The sequence below is a fragment of the Terrapene carolina genome, unplaced genomic scaffold (assembly GCF_002925995.2).
Source record: "Terrapene carolina triunguis isolate 2854851 unplaced genomic scaffold, T_m_triunguis-2.0 Scaffold22, whole genome shotgun sequence".
Taxonomy (NCBI): domain Eukaryota; kingdom Metazoa; phylum Chordata; order Testudines; family Emydidae; genus Terrapene; species Terrapene triunguis.
In genome coordinates this window covers 13,444,549-13,463,450 of record NW_020664373.1, presented here as the reverse complement: position 1 = coordinate 13,463,450, position 18,902 = coordinate 13,444,549, and the positions used below count along the sequence as shown (strand labels likewise).

Below are 18,902 nucleotides of genomic sequence, written 5' to 3'. Positions count from 1 at the left end.
TTATTAGAACCAAAGATACTTCTTTTAATTTAAAAGTGAAACAAAAGTAATTTCATCATTTTTGGAGATACTATAGGGGCAGATAATTCTAACATTTTGGAAATTTTATATTGAATCATAGGACTGGAAGGGACCTCAAGAGGTCATCTAGTCAAGTCCCCTGCACTCATGGCAGGACTAAGTAATATCTAAACCAGTGGCGGGCAACCTGCGGCCCATCAGGATAATCCACTGGCGGGCCGCAAGACAGTTTGTTTACTGTCCGCAGGCACGGCCGCCTGCAGCTCCCAGTGGCCGCGGGCCACAGGTTGCCCACCACTGATCGAAACCATCCCTGACAAGTGTTTGTCTAACTTGGTCTTAAAAACCTCCAGTGATGGAGATTCCACATCCTCCCTAGGCAATTTATTCCAGTGCTAAACCACCCTTACCGTTAGGAAGTTTTTCCTAATGTTCAACTTAAACCTCCCTTGCTGCAATTTAAGGCCATTGCTTCTTGTCCTATCCTCAGAGGTTAACAAGAACAGTTTTTCTCCCTCCTCCTTGTAACAACCTTTTATGTACTTGAAAACTATTGTCATGCTCCCTCCCCCCCCCACAGTCTTCTCTTTTCCAGACTTAAAAAACCCAATTTTTTCAATCTTCCCTCATAAGTCATGTTTTCTAGATCTTTAATAATTTTTGTTGCTCTTCTCTGGACTTTCTCCCATTTGTCCACATCTTTCCTGAAGTGTGGCGCCCAGAACTGGACACAATACTCCAGTTAAGGCCTAATCAGCATGGAGTAGAGCAGAAGCATTACATTGTGTGTCTTGAATACAACACTCCTGCTAATATATCCCGGAATGATGTTCGCTTTTTTTGCAACAGTGTTACACTGTTGACTTATATTTATCTTGTGGTCCACTATGCCCCAGATCCCTTTCTGCAGTACTCCTTCCTAGGCAATCATTTCCCATTTTGTATGTGTCCAACTGAATGTTCCTTCCTAAGTGGAGTACTTTGCATTTGTCCTTATTGAATTTCATCCTATTTACTTAAGACCATTTTTCCAGATCATTTTGAATTATAATCCTATCTTCCAAAGCACTTGCAACCCCTCCCAGATTAGTATCGTCCGCAAACTTTATAAGTGTACTCTCTATGCCATTATCTAAATCATTGATGAAGATATTGAACCAAACCAGAACTGATCTCTGTCGGACCCCACTCATTATGTCCTTCCAGTATGACTGTGAACCACTGATAACTACTCTCTAGGAACAGTTTTCCAACCAGTTATGCAGTCACCTTATAGTAGCTCCATCTAGGTTGTATTTCTCTATTTTGTTTGAGAAGGTCATGCAAGACAGTATCAAAAGCTTTCCTAAAGTCAAGATATACCACGTCCCCCCATCCACAAGGCTTGTTACTCTGTCAAAGAAAGCTATCAGGTTGGTTTGACACAATTTGTTCTTGACAAATCCATGCTGACTATTACTTATCACCTTATCTTCTAGATGTTTGCAAATTGATTGTTTAATTATTTGCTCCATTATCTTTCGGGTACAGAAGTTAAGCTGACTGGTCTGTAATTCCCTGGGTTGTTCTTATTTCCCTTTTTATATATGGGCACTGTATTTGCCCTTTTCCAGTCTTCCATGACTTTGCAAAGATAATTGCTAATGGTTCAGATATCTCCTCAGTCAGCTCCTTGAGTATTCTAGGATGCATTTCATCAGGCCCTGCTGACTTGGAGACCTCTAACTTGTCTAAGTAATGTTTAATTTGTTCTTTCCCTATTTTAGCCTCTGATCCTACCTCATTTTCACTGGCATTCACTATGTTAGACGTCCAATCACCACTAACCTTCTTAGTGAAAACTGAAATAAAGAAGTCATTAAGCACCTCTGCCATTTCCACATTTTCTGTTATTGTTTCCCCCCCCCCCCCTCACTGAGGGAATAATGAGGGAATGATTTCTCTAAAAGTACATTTCTGTATAAGAGGGGGAGGATCACTTAATGAAGGTTTCTTTAAAACAAAAACCAAATTTGGAAGGAGATTGAAATTAAAAGCCCAAGGAAGTGCAATAAAAATGAAATGTGGTATTCATATATTAATGCTTTCAAGGTACTTCTATGCAGTTTATAAGCTGCAGTACCCCCAGCTGGTAAGATGGATAACTGGTCAGCTGTTTCAGCAGAACAGAACATAGCTGTAGCCAAGCCCTCCCAGGATATTAGAGAGACAAGGTGGGTGAGGTAATATCTTTTTATTGCACCAACTTCTGTTGGTAAAAGACATGAGCTAAAAGCCACACAGAGCTCAAGAGCTTGTCTCTCTCACCATCAGAAGATGATCCGATAAAAGATAATCACCCACCTTATCTCATAAGCAAAAGCACTTAAACAATTTTTCATAGTGAAAAATACAGGATGAAGTCTTCATGGACTTCAGTAGGCTTTTTAGAATAGTACATGTGTGCACAGTATGAAATTTTCCAAGAAATGGGATAGGAATTTATAAATGGACTTTGACACAATTAGCATTGTAACATTTTGAAATCAATAAAATCTAAGATTGTTTCATGCACTAACTGCCGTGTCCCCAAATTATTATGTAAGATGAATTTTGAAAAGTTGTTCTATAATGCCCTAAAACTGATGCTGAAATGGCTAATTTCTAGCCATTGCTGAACTTTTTTGTGGAATAGTTACTTCACTATGAAATTAGCTCTAATTCAGCATTGACAATAGCAGTGTTAGCTTATTATCTCCACTTTAGTGCATCCAGATCTGATAGTCATTTAGATATCAAAGTAGTAATTTGAGCACTCCTAAATTTTACTCACCTGTTCTTTGTTTTCAGACTTTTGCCTAGCAATTTATTGCATGTTATTCAGTTACTGTACTTATTGTTTAGTGGATAAAGTTTTGTGCTCATTTTGCAATTTAAAATATTGTTCGAATAGGTTGGTTGGGGAGTGGCAGTAAATCCACAGGTTTTGTAATAAAAAGAATTCTTTTGGGTTATCTGCACTATCTTGACATCCTTAGAGAAGGGTAATAGAAGAAAACTTTTTAAAATAAGTTTAGATGCTAATTTATTTCATTTTTGTAGGTGTATGATGATGGAAAGTACGTATATGTGGTAACAGAACTTATGAAAGGAGGAGAACTGCTGGACAAAATTCTTAGGCAAAAGTTTTTCTCAGAACGAGAAGCTAGTGCTGTCCTGCTCACAATAACAAGAACTGTTGAGTACCTCCATGCACAAGGGGTAAGTATTCTACTTGAAGAAAACATTTAGAAATGCATTATCTAATATATACAGAAACACAATTTGCAAGGACAAATCCACATCTGGCGCATTCTTCCATTGTGTAAAAATTAAACAAATGTTTCCTAGAAAATAACTATGCTGCACCAAACCTTTTCTCCAAAACTCTCAAACTCCCCATAGTTTCTGTAGCGGAAAGCTCATTTTGACAGACACAGTAATTTAGAGGTGGGTAAGGTTGATGTGGTGATAGTTGGAGTAAAAAGTGAAAAATCTTTTGTATTGTAAAAGAAAGGAACCTGATGGTTAAGGACAAAGATGGAGAGTGACATTGGGAGCCAGGGAGGCCATAAGGCAGGAGGTAGTGATGTCACCAAAACACGTGGAGTGGTTGGAGGAGGAAAACAGGTGACACATCTGTATCTGTGATGGGAAGAAAGAGGAGGGGATAATAAGCTTTATAATTAACAACTCATTAATACATTCATTTGCTTGTCTGCCATAGCATCCCATTATGTATGGTAACAGTCTTTGTGACAAATGTTGAAGTCATACTCCTAAATTTATATCTCAAGAAACAGTTGTCAATAATTCAACCTACGTGATCTTTGTTTCTCCAAACACTATCGTTCTAGGAAATTTGGAGATGAAATTACTTGATGTTTGTAAGGGGTTTGCACTCATCTCTCAAGAGTGCTCCCCGGCCGAGCGCATGTGCCTGCACACTCTCTACCTGTTTATGATGGCTCTTCGCTGACTGAGCCCTCCGGCCAAGTCATACACTGTCTGTCTGTGAGATCAAAGCAACACAAACCCCTTTCAGGGTACAAGTGCCACAGGGGCCTCTCTCAATGCCCTCTGTAATGTGTCTCTCAGTTTGTTCCTGCTCAGAACAGAGCCCTAGGACTCCTTCCCTGGAGGCAATGTCTTCACCCTCTCAGGGCCTTTCTGGCCCCAGCTCTTCAGCTGGGCCACTACGGTTCAGTCCCCCTTCTCGGGTACCTCAAACTCCAGGCCACTTTTCCAGTGGCTGGTGGGGGGGGTCCCAGCCCAGGAACCCTATAGATAGATTGCAGCTGTTCGCAATGTCCCTTTAAATAAACTGCATTGCTGCTATAATTCCCTGGGCCACTTCCCCGTGGCTCCCGCACATTCTTCACCCTTACCTCAAGGCCTTGTCCTTGTGCAGTCCCAGCAGCCAGCCTGGAGGACCATCCGCTTTCCTCCAGCTCTAGCAAAGACTGAACTCGCTTTGGCCCTGCAGCTCTTCTTATGCTGACCCTGCTGGGCCCTAACTGGCTGTTTCCCACACAGTTGCTCTAGGCAACTTGGAGGACCTCTGTACTCAGGGGCGGCTCCAGACACCAGCGCACCAAGCGTGTGCCTGGGGCGGCAAGCCGCGGGGGGGTGGCCTGCCGGTCGCCATGAGGGCGGCAGTCAGGCTGCCTTCGGCGGCATGCCTGCGGGAGGTCCGCCAGTGCTGCAGTTTCTGCGGCAATTCGTCGACGGGTAGGCCGAAGGTGCGGGACCGGCGGACCACCCGCAGGCGTGCCACCAAAGGCTGCCTGACTGCCGTGCTTGGGGCAGCAAAATACATAGAGCCGCCCCTGTCTCTACTGCCCTTTTCTGGGGCGAGGTGTGGCAGGGCCACAAGGCCTCCAGCAGGGGCCTCAGGGCCTAGTCCACTCCGTCACAGTGTTCATCATCATCAACTCGTGTCAAACATCACTTTCATGCTCAGAGTGCCCAAATTTGAAAACTGGACCTATTGTATTGTTCTCAAAATTAACTCATGTATTTCACCATTCTGACATTCTGGGTAGCCAAAAACAATGCATTATAGTGTACTGGAGTTGATATTAGAAACATCACCTTCTTTTAAAGGCCATTGCTAACTGCAAATGAAAAAGCAGTGAAGTAAGTGCTTATAATAGAGAACACTATCCTATATTTTGTTTTTTGTATTTGTGTTTTTATTTAGGTTGTTCATAGAGATCTGAAACCTAGCAACATTCTTTATGTTGATGAATCTGGTAACCCAGAATCAATTCGAATTTGTGATTTTGGCTTTGCAAAACAGCTAAGAGCAGAAAATGGTCTTTTGATGACTCCATGTTACACAGCAAATTTTGTTGCTCCAGAGGTAAATATCAAGTTGTGGTTTACATGCCTTCAGATTATTTTAATAGTTTTTTTTTTTTTCATTATTTAAACAGTTTCTCTATTATTGCATAATTGTTAAATTATCAATGAATTTAGCTTTTGAAACAATAAACAGTTGAGATCTTTGAAGCAATATGATAACGTTGGCACCAAAATCATAATAAAGTGTACTGTTTTCTGTAGAAATTAATATATTTGCTTTTCACAGGTTTTAAAAAGGCAAGGCTATGATGCTGCTTGTGATATTTGGAGTCTTGGTGTCCTGCTTTATACTATGCTTACTGGGTGAGTTTGCAGAAATTAAGTGGGTTTTTTTGTTTGCTTATATAAGTTTACTATTCTCAAGCAAAGTATTGATTATGTGCTCAATCCTGCAAGATGCTAATATTCCTGGGAGGTGCTGGGTGCTGGTTTCTGTGGGAGTTGAGGGTGCTCTGCACATAGTAGGATCAAGCTCTTAAGAGTCTGATATCTAAAATAAACTTCCTTATGAGTTTGCTTAACTGTTGTTAAATCTAGTCAAAGATTATATCAAATGTATGTTTTGTAGCCTTATGATTATTTAAGAATAGGAATAGACTCACATACATTGTTACTTTACATGAAGTGGAAACTTGTTCCTACCAAAAAAGCTAGAAAGTACTATGCATATTGAAGAGAATATATGTGGTTAAAATTTACCAGCTGTGACCCGGTGTGCCTATATCAGCCCTCACTGGAAATGCCAAAGTCAGGGCAGGCTGCAAAAGGGAGAGCAGATACTCCAAAGACTGGTGGGTAACACTCAAGTTAAATTCCCCAACCAGTCACAAATTGTGCTTCTGATCTCCCACACTGGTTTTCAAGAAGCAGCCCCCTTTATTGCATTCCAGTTCTCTGACTCCCAATCAGCACATAGGTCCAGTACAGTGATAAGTTATTTAAAAAACTCTGCTCACATATACAAAGTGTTCTTCTGACCCCAAAGGGTCAGCCACGTTACCAGGTCAGTATAGGTTTGGATCTTACCCAAAATACCACACTACCAGCCAATCCTTTAGTGTCTAAAACTAAAGGTTTATTATAAAGAAAAAAGAAAGAACAAGAAGAGAGCTGTTAAATGGTAAAGCACTCAGATACATACAGAGACTTCAGAGTTCATGTATTAGGTTCTTAGCAGTATTGCTGAGTTTGCTGGCTTGAAAGTCCCTTTGGAATACATCCACAGCTTGGATGGGTAATTCAGGCCTTTGTTCAGAGCTTCAGTTTGTAGCAAAGTTCTTCCAGGGGAAGAAGCAGGACTGAAGATAAAATGGAGATGATGCAGCTGCCCTTTATAGTCCTTTTGCCACATGCTGGTACTTCCTTTGTTTCAAACACAAACTCATAGCAGATAGCACATGGCATTGAAAGGCCTTAGAGTTCTCTCCATAGGCATGCCCCTGCATGCCTTGCTGAGTCATAAGGTATAGTCCCTGGACCTTTCAATGGGTTCATTGTACAGTTGATGTCCCTTGATGGCCATCATGCAGGCCTAGCGCTGATGCCAATCTGTCTGGGTGTCACCCAGAAACACAGCACAAGTTTTGAAATACAGATATACCCTACATATTTATAATTCATAATATAAAGGTGATACAAACATGAACAAGATCATCAGACTTGGCAACATATAACATTTTCGCAGATACCTCACACAGCGTATCTTGCATGATTCATTGCAATTTTATAATATTGGTATCAACAATATCATAAAATGTCTCCCATATTTCCTACAGCGTTACACCAGTGATGCTTTGAAGTTTACTCCTGGGGGAATTCGGCACCACTGTGCATGTGCAGATTTTATGTCCCCCTCAGATTTCTTTTCTTCCCCGCAGAAAAATGACTTTCTGACGGGGAAGCAAAGGGAAGCTACAAGAGCAGTCATGCGACCTTCCACAGCAGTATGTTTCGGGTGCCCAGGGCAGCCAGCAAAGAGGTAGATCACTGTGGGGCAGGGGCCAGGACTAGGGAAGCCCTGGCTGGTGGCTCCTACCTGGCGCCGGGATCAGGGGCTAGTCCCAGCTCAGCTGGGGAGGATGGGACTTCCTCTTCCCCTACAGGGCATCCAGGGCTGGGTCAGACCAACCCCCAGATTTCTACCCCAGCTGCAGGAAGCGCCGCAAACTCTCCTTCCTGCACCCATTGCTCCTCAGCTGCAGCGGCAAGGATCCCTGTACAGGGAGCTGCTCCCCAATCCACCCAACCCCTGTGCATCCAGACTCCATCATAGCTCACCGCGCCTCACTCCCACACCCCCAGAAACCCCCCCCCCCCCCCCCGATGAGCCCTACTCCCCCTTCACCTGGACCACCCTGACGAGCCACCCGGATCCCCACCCCACCGAGCCCCAACCAGCTGCACCTGGTTCCCCACCCCCACTGAGCCCCTCTCCCCCAGCATCTGGACCCCCACTAACCCCCCAGACCCCATGCCAAGCTCTATTCCCCCCCCATACCCAGATCCCCCTTGCTGAGGCCCAACCACCTTCACCTGGACCCCCCTGCAGAGTCCCATTACTGTTGCACCCAAAAAATCCCAATAAGCCCCCCTGTGCATCCAGATTTCTTCCCCTCCTCCCCTTCTTCCCCCCCCCATCCCCCCGTATCTCCCACTGAGCTGCCTGCACCCAGTTGCCTCACATACAGCCCTCTCAGCTCACACCTGGACTCCCCATATTGAACCCCTCCACACTTGGATCCTGCCTTGCCGAGCCTGCCCGCCCACACCTGGTGCATCTGGCATGGAGGGGCAGGGCCCTGGAGTGTTTCTGGGGCAGGCCCGGTCCTTGCACTGTGTCAGGGTTGGGTGCAGCCTCACCGCTGAATCTGTGTCCCGAGGGGGTAGCTGCATAGTGATCTCCCACCTCTGTGCAGCCAGTGGCCTGTGCTCCCCAATGCCATGCTGAAGCCTCCACATTTATTTGACAAATAAAATTTGCAGAATTTTTCAGAATTTGAAAATATTGTGCGCAGAATTTTTAATTTTTGGCGCAGAATGTCCTCAGGAGTAGAAGTTTGATTACTCACAAGAATGAATCCGATCACTTCACACAGTACAGTCAGAATGATATTCCCATTCTACCATGTAGTTCATCTATAATTTATTATTTTGGGTGCTTTTGAAATCAGTTTTACTATAATTTTTGATGTTGGAGAGGGGGGTGTTAATTATGATTATTTTGAAACCACTGACAACTGTGGTCAGACTTGAAATAAGGATTGGAGTCCAGCACGGAAAAGCTATTAATACTCTGAACTTGTTTGATTAATTAGCTACACTCCTTTCGCAAATGGTCCCGATGATACCCCAGAGGAGATATTGGCACGAATAGGTAGTGGAAAGTTCTCTCTCACTGGTGGTTACTGGAATTCAGTTTCAGTTACAGCTAAGGCAAGTATATTTAATATTTTGTCTTTTTGTGCATGAGATGGATTTTAACAGATTCCCTAAAGGATTTTTTGTCACAATAAAAATTGTTTATAATATTAGAGAACATGATTTTAATGAAGGTTGCAGATTTTTAAAAATTTACTGAGCCAATCCTTTGTATGAGTAGATATTCATTTGATAATTATGAACCCTTCATGTTTAAACAGTCAGTCATGTGCAGAAAGAAAAATAACCACGTTTACCACCACCACTTTTAGTTTTGTGGGGCGTTGGAAAACCAAATCAGGATGCAGTAGTTATGGCCACATGCTCTTGGGCGCTTCTTTTATGGGTCCATGAAGTGTCTGTGAAGGGCAGCCATAACTTGGCACTATATATATATATAATGTTCAAAAGCATTCAGTAGCCTTCATCACCCTCTATCTAGTTATAATAAAGCCCTAATATGCTCAAAGAACTCAGATTATTTAAGCATTTCCCCCCCTTCTTTGGCTAATGTCTTTAATTTGCTTTGTGCTTCCATATGTCTTGATTTCTAAATACTCACAAGTATTTTCCCACATTTTATGTTAAACAGCCTGACTGACACGTCTACCTTTTGTCCTGGGCAAGATATAAAATCACTTATCTCTTTATTCAGTGCCATCCCAACCAATTATACTGGGAGTCCCGAATGTGTCTAAAATCATTCAACTTTTAAGAAGTCTTTTTATTAGGGTCTTTATTCCAAACTCCACAACAGAGAGTTTGTTTTATAAGAAAATGTTTGCATGCTGTTAAGTACTTTAGAATGTTTTTTGTCAGTTTAAGATTACTAAATGCATTTTTTCTCATAAGCAGTTGTCCCAGAATTAGAAGTTTTATACTCTCCTTACCCTTTATATGGGCCCTGGTCTACAATACAGAGTTAAGTCGACGTAAGGCAGCTTATGTCGACCTAATTATGTAAGTGCCCTACTACACTGATGTAATAACTCAAGCCTTACGCCTCTCATGGAGGTGATGCCTGTGTAGTTAGGGCAACACGGTGTCTGTGTTGACACTGTGGGTTACTTATGTCGGCTGTTGGTTGTCATTCTTGTCAATTTCATGGCTCCAAATTGACAAGAATGTTGCTCACAGCTTGTGCTGTCACCCAGGGGAAGGAGCGGGGCTCCAACTAGGGCTCGGCTGGCCCCCGTTCCCACTGGACTCACCACTCAGAGCTGGGCTGCCCCAGGCTCCCAGCTCCCAGCAGGGCTGCTGTCCAGACTCCCCGCGCCCAGTTGGGCTGCAGACCAGGCTCCTCGCTCGGAGCCAAGCTGCTCCCAGGGTCCCTGTTCCATCCTGGTGGCTGCCCAGGGTCCCTGCTCCCCACTCAGAGCTGGGGTCCCGGCTCCCTGCTCCCAGCTAGCAGGGAGCCAAGGGCATGGGAGGCAGCTGGGCTACCAGCAGGGAGCTGCATGGAGCTGAGAGCCTGGGCTTTCTACCCCCCACACTGCCCCTCCTATGTCGGTGGAAGTACTCCTGATGTGGACACAGAAGCAGTGTGACAGAAGCCAGGGCAGTGTGGAAATGAACCACCACAGTAATTACTGCGGTGGCTGTAAGTTGACCTAACATAGGTTGGCTTAAGTTTGTAGTGTAGACATGCCCTTAGAGTAAGATACCTCAGAATTGATCTATATAATTTCACTTGCATACTGCTCTTCACTTGACTAGTTACGTTGTAAACTCTCCAATAGATCTTGGCATTTGTGGGCACAGTATGGAGTAATACTTCAACCACTTCCAGAAGATGGCCTGGAGATTTGCTTAAACTACTGATCACAACAAAATATTTCTTCAAATCTTGAATTTTAATCATGTTTAACATTATTAATGCTCTAAAAATTAATCTGTACTGCCTTAAATTTTACTGTTAATCCGAATTAACTGTTTCTGTATTGTTGACAGGACCTGGTTTCAAAGATGCTTCATGTCGACCCACATCAAAGACTGACTGCTGCCCAGGTTCTTAGACACCCTTGGATAGTTGACAGTGACCAGTTGCCTCAGTACCAGCTAAACCGACAGGATGCTCCACATTTGGTGAAGGTAAATAAATTTGTGTGTTCAGCTAGGTGATTAGCTACCGGTAGTATGAATTGTAAACAAAAACAGTTACCATGCATTTGCTCTAAGTACTAATCACAAACTTTTATGATTGTGTGTGAGTTCAGTAAACACAGTGCATTAAGCCAAGTGAACTTGTGATTTACCTAATGTAAAGGACTTCAAGTGAATCCATCTGTGGAGAATAAATCTGCTCTGTTCACAAAGAGCAGTACACTGCAATCTCCATGCTGTTTTACTTTTTGTGCTGAGACAGATTACAAAATAAAATGAGTTTATAAATAGTGTCTTCCCTGGTGATTTAGACTGTTGACTCCTAGATTTTAAACTCTGATTTTAAAAAATAGTTCATCTGAGACTGTAAGTGATATAGATGTTTACAATGGAGGAATTGTAGTTATGGCTGCTAGTGTGATTTTAGTGGAGGGATTATAAGTATAAAAATTGATATTTTGGAGGTGAAATTGCTTCTTTTTTACAAAATTTTCATTAAAAATAAAAAATGAAATGGAAACCTTATAGCAAAGGTTATATTGAATGGTGTATTATGTAACGATCAACACTTGATAGTCTGAAACACAAACCACTTTTGATACCAACTGATTTTTTTATTTTAATTTTAACCTGAATGGGTGAGATTGAAGATCCCCCACACTCATTTCCCGCACACACATACAAAGTCCCTCAGAGGCCTTATGTCATGGTGAACCTCCCAACTACAGAAGAGGGATCTTACATCTTAAGAGTTAATCAAATGACCCTAAGTCAACTGTAAGACACAGAGCTTCCAGCACTAAATGGCTTAGAAGCAAGGAACCAAGTTCAGATCCCAGCCATAGATTAGAATTTCCTAACAATTGGTAAACTTAATTTAGATGTATACGCTTCATATTTATATAGACTAGTAATGAAACATATTTTAAAGCAATTTTTAGTGAAAACAGAAATGGTTAGCCAGACCGTAAACAAGGACAATCCTCTAGTGCAGTGGTTCTTAACCTGGGGTGGATGCACCCCCTGGGAGTGCAAGATGCCCTTTCTGGTGATGCAAGACATGCCAGATTTTTTTTAGAAGGTAAATCATCGAAAACATAAATTAAGCACAGGCACGTAAGTACAACTACTTTGTTTCATCAAACCTATGTATTTATTAACATTATACATTTTTTAACAATTACTGTAATATACAAACAAAAAATATATCTAGGTTTAAAGAACTGACCTACTTCAACGATTTTTGATAAGGGGTGCGAGAACATATTTTGAGAACCAAAGGGGGGGTGCAGGCTGCAGTAAAAGTTAAGAACCACTGCTCTAGTGGGATTTTACTCTCTGCACTTTTGGGATCTAGTTAATGTAGTCATGCTTTAAATAGCTAGAATAATACACTGGTAATTCAAGCCCATTGTTTTTAACCTACAGAAAACAGTTTGATTATTAAAGATCTCTAAATCATGTAATATTGTTATGATTGCTAGAATGTAGTAAAGTCACAATGTGTGGGGGGTTTTTTGTTTTGTTTTGTTTTACCTCTGCATTCTAACCCTTTAGGGTGCCATGGCAGCCACATACTCTGCTTTGAACCGCAATCAGTCACCAGTTTTGGAGCCAGTAGGCCGTTCTACTCTTGCTCAGAGGAGAGGTATAAAAAAAATTACCTCAACAGCCCTGTGAAGTGACCTCAACCAGATACTTGGTACCATGGTATAAGATGATAGCACAAATCATGGCGACAAGTAGCACATATCTGACAGATTCCTGCAAGCACACTCTGTCCCAGCTGGTACCCATAATGCTGCTGCTCCTATTGTTGCTACTGCTTTCATCTATTCTCCCTTTAAACTGTTGATGGCAAGTTTCTGACCTTTCTGGAGCTTTGGATGGAGTGAAAAGTGGAAACACAATGAAAATGAACATGTTCAGTAATTGAATAAACTAGAAGAATTATGAATGCCAACTCTATCATAAAAATACACTGAATAAAGCACTCTGCACCATATAGCATTATTTTTATAAGAAATATTTCTCGTCCCCTAAAATATTCTTTGTTACATGTTGGGATGGACAGTTTATGTTAAGCACTTAGCTTAAACAATCTGTTTATATTAGCACTGTATACTTTGTGCCATCCAACATTTTGTATGTTTTTGTAAACAATTCATAAGCAGTACTTTTCTGTGCTGTTTTCTTTAATGTATACATGCCTTGGTTTATTTAGATTTTATTAATCATTTTGACAATTAACTCTGGTTAAACAGTTCACCTGGATTAATCAGTATTGTTGGACAGCTCTAAAACAGCCTTGACTGTTAAACAGCTATTGAATGTAATATTATGAATGTGTATTTTTCCTTGTCTGTCTTTTCTACATTTCCATGTTTTTGAAGTTGCATGTCTGTTATGAAAACCAGAGAGATGTTGTAGTATTAAAAATTTAAACAGTGGGTTTCTCACACATGTAATAGGTAACGCATCCATAACAAAAAGTAACTTGTTCCACATCACCCCCATCTCTTTTCCCCCACCAATTACAGGACTCAGGAATCGTTGCTAAATAGTTTTCCTTTTCAGGACAGTTGTTTCTTGCTTTTTCTCATAATTCATTTAATATTTATACTTTCATTTTATTACTTTAGTTAAGAGCTGACATATTTTGTTTAGCTGGTGCTGGCATTAGAGAGTTAGAGAAGAAATGTAGTGCTGACTCTAAAGCAAAAGACAATGTTCATTGATAAACAGATGCTTACCAAAAATGGATGTAAACTTTGTCTCTTGTGGTTAGAATATACTGGACTGATGAATTTCAATTTTTTCATTCTTGTGATGCTCTCAGTTTACAGTCCAAAGCAGTCAGAATAGAACCATCCAGTACTTTTAACTGACATCTGAGGTTCTAGCACCATAATTGGTCTCCTTGGTCCTTTCATCACCAGTCCAGGCACCCTTAAAATTGTACTGTCCAAGTCAAGTAAAACAAAACCATCCTTTTCGTGTTCCTTGATGGCAGTGTTCTTCCCACTTTTTCTTTTAATGTGAGTGTAAAAGGCTCTTAGTTTACGTTCTGAGGACACAAATCATAAAACGTGCTTGCTTTTATGTAGTCTGTGAGATTCACTGCAGATAGCTGATCTTGAGTGTGCACTGGAGCACATTAAAGTTTGGCTGATATCCCATTCTGCCAAAGAAAATGGTACATCAACTGACTACCTGTATCAAATACCCTTTACAGAAATATCCAAAGCTACTAAATATGGAGCTTAGTGCACATTCTGTGAACAATACTTTTTAAAAATCAAGAGATCAGCACAAATGGCAGTGTGATTCTTGGTTAATTAGTCTGTTCAGTTATTTTTCCAATAACTAATTTGTTAGTTTTCCTACAGTGAGAAGTTTTCAAAGAAATTTGTGGAAAGAGAAAGTGAAGTCCTTCATTAATGTCACACCACAGATTTCCTCCATCTGATTCATTGATCCATATGAACATGGAACGAAGACTCTGTCAGAAGTTTTTAGGTATTCCTTGGCAAACAGGAAAGCTTAGGTTTTTACAAGCTGCCTGGAACAGTTAAGCAATTAGCTACTGTTTTAAGTGTGAGGTAGGGATAAACATCATAGCTTGTCCGTTTAATGCTCTAAATTGAAGGAGGGAAGACATTCTGGTCTCCGTATAATCTTGTGGGGATCTCTGAAAGGGGAGTAGAAATAGAGGATTGGAAAAGGGAAGGGATTTTAATTGGAGAACAAACTGTTTAGCTTCCAGAATCAACTTGATCACTGGTGTTAAAATGCCAAACAGAGAATCATGCTGTCACATAGTCTCCTAATCAAAAGGTAGGAGTGTGGGGGAATTATGTAGACTCCATGCTCCCTTTTTAAAAAAAAAAAAAATAAAAATAAAAAGGCAATTAGAGCTGAAAAGCTAGAGGCTTTGTATGTAGTTTGGTGCTGTCTATGCTGATGTCCCTCAAGGGGTCTAGAGAACAAGAAAGGCCCTTTACAAATAAATAGTAATAATAAGGGTTCCTTTATTAAACATGCAAAGCAATCTGTCTTACTGCCCTCTGTGGAACCTGATGTGTCTTATTTCTTAATACCTTGCCATGGTGCTGATCTAAATTTGGCAAGGATGATGAAGCGTTAGGGACTTTCCACGGCAAGATGCAGAACTCTAGCAGGGCCCTCAAGATTTACCCTTGGTCTCAGTGGGGCATGGTAATCCAAAGGAAATAGAGAATTTTTAATGTTGGTTTGTATTATTAAAGAATAACTTTTTAACTGGAGGGTTCTTATTGATCACAAAAAGTCGAACAGGTGTCTTGAACGTATTTGTTTCACTACTATCCTCAGCGTAATTTCCTCCTTACCTAATGTTCTACCATTGAGTGGTGGCTCTTTCATTCTGTTGAGGATTCTTCCTTTATACAAGAAATATCCTTAATGTTGAGGAGGGGAAAGGCCATTTGCAGTATAGTCTTTCCTTTGAGATTGGCTGCAGCACCAACGGTGTTAGCCTAACAACTGTTCGGTAATCTCACCCTTCAGCATCTCTCTCTTCAGGTCCATCAGTAACTATAAGTCAGGCTTGACAAAAATTAAGAAACCATGTCTCCTGGAAACTGTTTTTAATTTCTTCTTTTGAAGATTAAGGTTAAACATTTAGTCAAATCTAGCTGATAGCTTTCATTTTAGAACAGTACTGCTGGAGTAATTACATGGTCTTTCAGTTCTTTTGCTTCAAGTCATAAAATGATCAGCAACTGAATTCAGGAAGGAATATCCCATATATATTTAATAAATAGGAGTGCTGGGGTTTTTAGATCTTCCTCTGAAACATCTGGTATTATAGTCAATATAACAGAGCAGAAAATCAGTAGCTACTCAAATATGGTAATTTCTGTGTTCCTGAAGTCTTTAATTTTACAGTTGCTTCATTTATTCTGCCTCTGTGTTCCCTCCCAAACTCAACCTAAAGATCAGAAACCTCATACCCAGCATGCATCATATACATTTCCATTATGGGCTACAAAGACACTACCTTCATCATCACCCCAGACAGTGTCAGAAACTAACCTCAATCCATCAGTTTCACTGTACCCTCCTTGCCTTGCAAGGGGACGTATCTGTCTTGTGAGAGTATCTGTGTGCCTAATCCACCAAAGTTATGGCAATATCAAGACAAATGACTGTGGCAGAAATTTGTTAGTCTTTTGGCAGTGCATGTACGTTTTTAACAATTGTCTAATTTCAGAAGTTAGGTTTTGTATGGCAGTCTCTGTTTAAGCTAGAAATACTCCGCTACCTGGTTCTGTCTGAAAGTGGGACTCTGTGGAGGCATATTAACGAAAGCACAAACCGATGCTTCAGTATTTTTAAGCTACAAAGTCATCTTTGTTCCCTGTGCTTACTGGTTTTTGTAGTCAATATATCCAAGCAGAGACTATTAGGAAATGTGAATGTGATCAGTATGTTTCTTTTACACAGAGACTGCTCCCACATCTTACTGTGTATATGCACAAGCAAGCAAACCATACTGGGCTTTTAATTTCTTAAATAGCCCGTCTCTCAGGCTTGATCTAGAGTAAGTTTTTAAGGTGTGCTGTTAGATGGAGTTGTATAAAACAACCTAATTAACACCATAAAGACTAGTCAAGACAAAGTGATTGTATTTTAACACATCCTAAACTGGTCAAATCTAAAGTCTAGATCGAATATAGCTTTAAATCCTAGTTTAGACAAGTGTGTTTCTGTGGAGAAAATAAATTTTACAGGCAAATTAACCTAGTTTTATACGTCTCTTTCTGCGATCCACACATTTTTCTCCCCATTCATCTTTGGTATATTTTTGGTATATAATAACTGGTAACTGCAGACACTTAGGAACTAAGGATGGGAAATTAACATACTGCTGCTTAGTTGCAGTCTCAACTCCTTACCACACAAGCTTGAAGGGTGTATGACCCACTGTGTAAATTTTCACTACTGCTTCTTTGTCTGCAAAGCATAGCAAGTGACTCTAGAATACAGATTCATGGAAGAGGAAAAATGGAGACGTGCAGATACAGGTGAATAGCCTATTTTTCAAAGCAAAATTGCCAGTGGTGTGTGAGTATGTGAGAGCAAAGGGAGGGAGTAGCTACACTACTCAGATTAGATCTATATCTAGCAACGGTGAAGATCTTTATTCATAATCACTATTAGTACTGAACAAAACTTATCCTGAATTTTTCAAATGAAGTATTTAAAACATTTTTTTAAGAGAAAAAGGCATAAGGAAATAAATTGTTTGTTTTTTGTTTTTTGTTTGCTTTGTTTTTGTAAATGTAGTATACCAACTAAAGCTCTGCTTTTCTATTATTGGAAACAGGCTTCCAAGTATGTCATTCCTTGGTAAGCATCAATGGTTAATGGATGGGTTTTCACTCATGAAAATAATGTAAATGATTAGCTTTATCTTGATACTCTTGACCTAATCAAAGGGAAGGTGTACTCATAAGGGATGTAATTATTTTGCAATCTAATGGGGGTGGGGGGAATCTACTTAAAACAATTTTTAAAAATGATGAAATCACAGATAAAATATTTTTCTACAATTCTATACAATCATACTTTATACTAGTTTTCTCCGCATGGCATGTAAGTGAGTCTAAGGTACAGTAGCAGGAATTCAACTGTATTGTACCTTTTGGCAGACAATTAAAATAGCATCTTTCAGATGCTTGGCACTGCTGTCATAGAATTGAATTGCTAGTAAAAAGGTTAAATAGTACTGAATACTTAAATGATTGTTTTATTCAGAGTATGATCTAGGAAATTTTCTAATCATACTATTAATGTGTAATCTAAACTGTTCCAGATGTAACCATGAACAGTCCTGGAAAGATATCATTGCTTGCATCCCTGTCAAGTGGCAGGTTTTGTAGTCTTCAAAGGAAATTGAAATTTATACAATTAATAAATTTTCAAACATATGAAAACAAATGTCTGTTTTATTGGGTTTGATTGATTTTTCCAATCACACTTAAAAAAAAAAAAAAAAAAAAAAAAAAAAACAGACTGCCATGTGGTTCCTACCTCAACTGTAATTAACTTTGCTCCATATAAAATATGCATTCCCAGCCAGAAATTACTTATTAAATTAATTTCTAAACTAATGAGGAGTTTGTTTTTTTTCTGAGCTTAATATGCAGGTGTTGTTTTATCAGTAAGACATTAAAGCTTTATGCCATTACTTTGTTGCATATTTAATCATCTTGACCTTTATTAGTATAGTCAGAGACCTGATGAAAAAAATTAGGCCTAGTATAAGGTCTCAATCACATTTAACTCTATTGAAAACGCTATATATTTGTGAGGTGTCCAGACCAAAAGATGCTAATACTAAAATTTGGTGTCACTTAGTCTGTAATCCTGCAACTTCTTGCATGTGGACAAACTGCTGCAAATGTATAGAGCTCCATTGAAGTAACTGGGGCTCTGTGCAGATGAAGTTAACCATCTGTACACAAGCAGATGAAGGATAGGAGTCATAAATTGTAGACTCCAAAGGGCAGGGACCTTGTCTTTTCATCTGCTATAAAGTGTCATATGTATATGTGGTGCTAAATAAATAATTAGGATTGCGGCATAAGTTAAAAAAAACTCTTATTTTGTCACACATTGACATTAGATACACATTTGATAAATATCGAGTCTTATTTGCAATGAGCCTTTTGAAATTCGGAAAGCAAGACAAGTTTTGAAAATTAAAATATACATATTAGTGAGAAATGTAATAGGAAACATTCCACTGATCCAGTCAAATTCACTCTTTACAAGTCAAAAGGCATTGCAAACTCAAGTTGTGATTCTGAAATTATTGTATCGTAATCCTCTTCAGGCTTTCAACACAGAAAAACAAGAATTGTCAGTCAACACAAAAGATATGAAATGTTTATATATTATTTTAGATTAAAATAGCAGGAATAACAATT

At 40.0% G+C, this 18,902-nt stretch overlaps 1 protein-coding gene across 2 annotated transcripts in view; it reads left to right on the top strand.

Annotated features, from left to right (window-relative positions):
• The window catches only part of LOC112105114 (ribosomal protein S6 kinase alpha-3), a 129,040-nt gene extending 112,705 nt beyond the window's left edge, over positions 1 to 16,335 (top strand). For both annotated transcript variants that reach the window (XM_024197777.2, XM_029910797.1), the window contains 6 exons: positions 3,103 to 3,261; positions 5,243 to 5,404; positions 5,633 to 5,709; positions 8,721 to 8,838; positions 10,774 to 10,914; positions 12,484 to 16,335. In XM_024197777.2, the coding sequence (XP_024053545.1) occupies positions 3,103 to 3,261; positions 5,243 to 5,404; positions 5,633 to 5,709; positions 8,721 to 8,838; positions 10,774 to 10,914; positions 12,484 to 12,606 (780 nt within the window). In that variant the 3' untranslated portion in view covers positions 12,607 to 16,335. The remainder of the gene's footprint in view (positions 1 to 3,102; positions 3,262 to 5,242; positions 5,405 to 5,632; positions 5,710 to 8,720; positions 8,839 to 10,773; positions 10,915 to 12,483) is intronic.
• Positions 16,336 to 18,902: the final 2,567 nt, after the last annotated feature.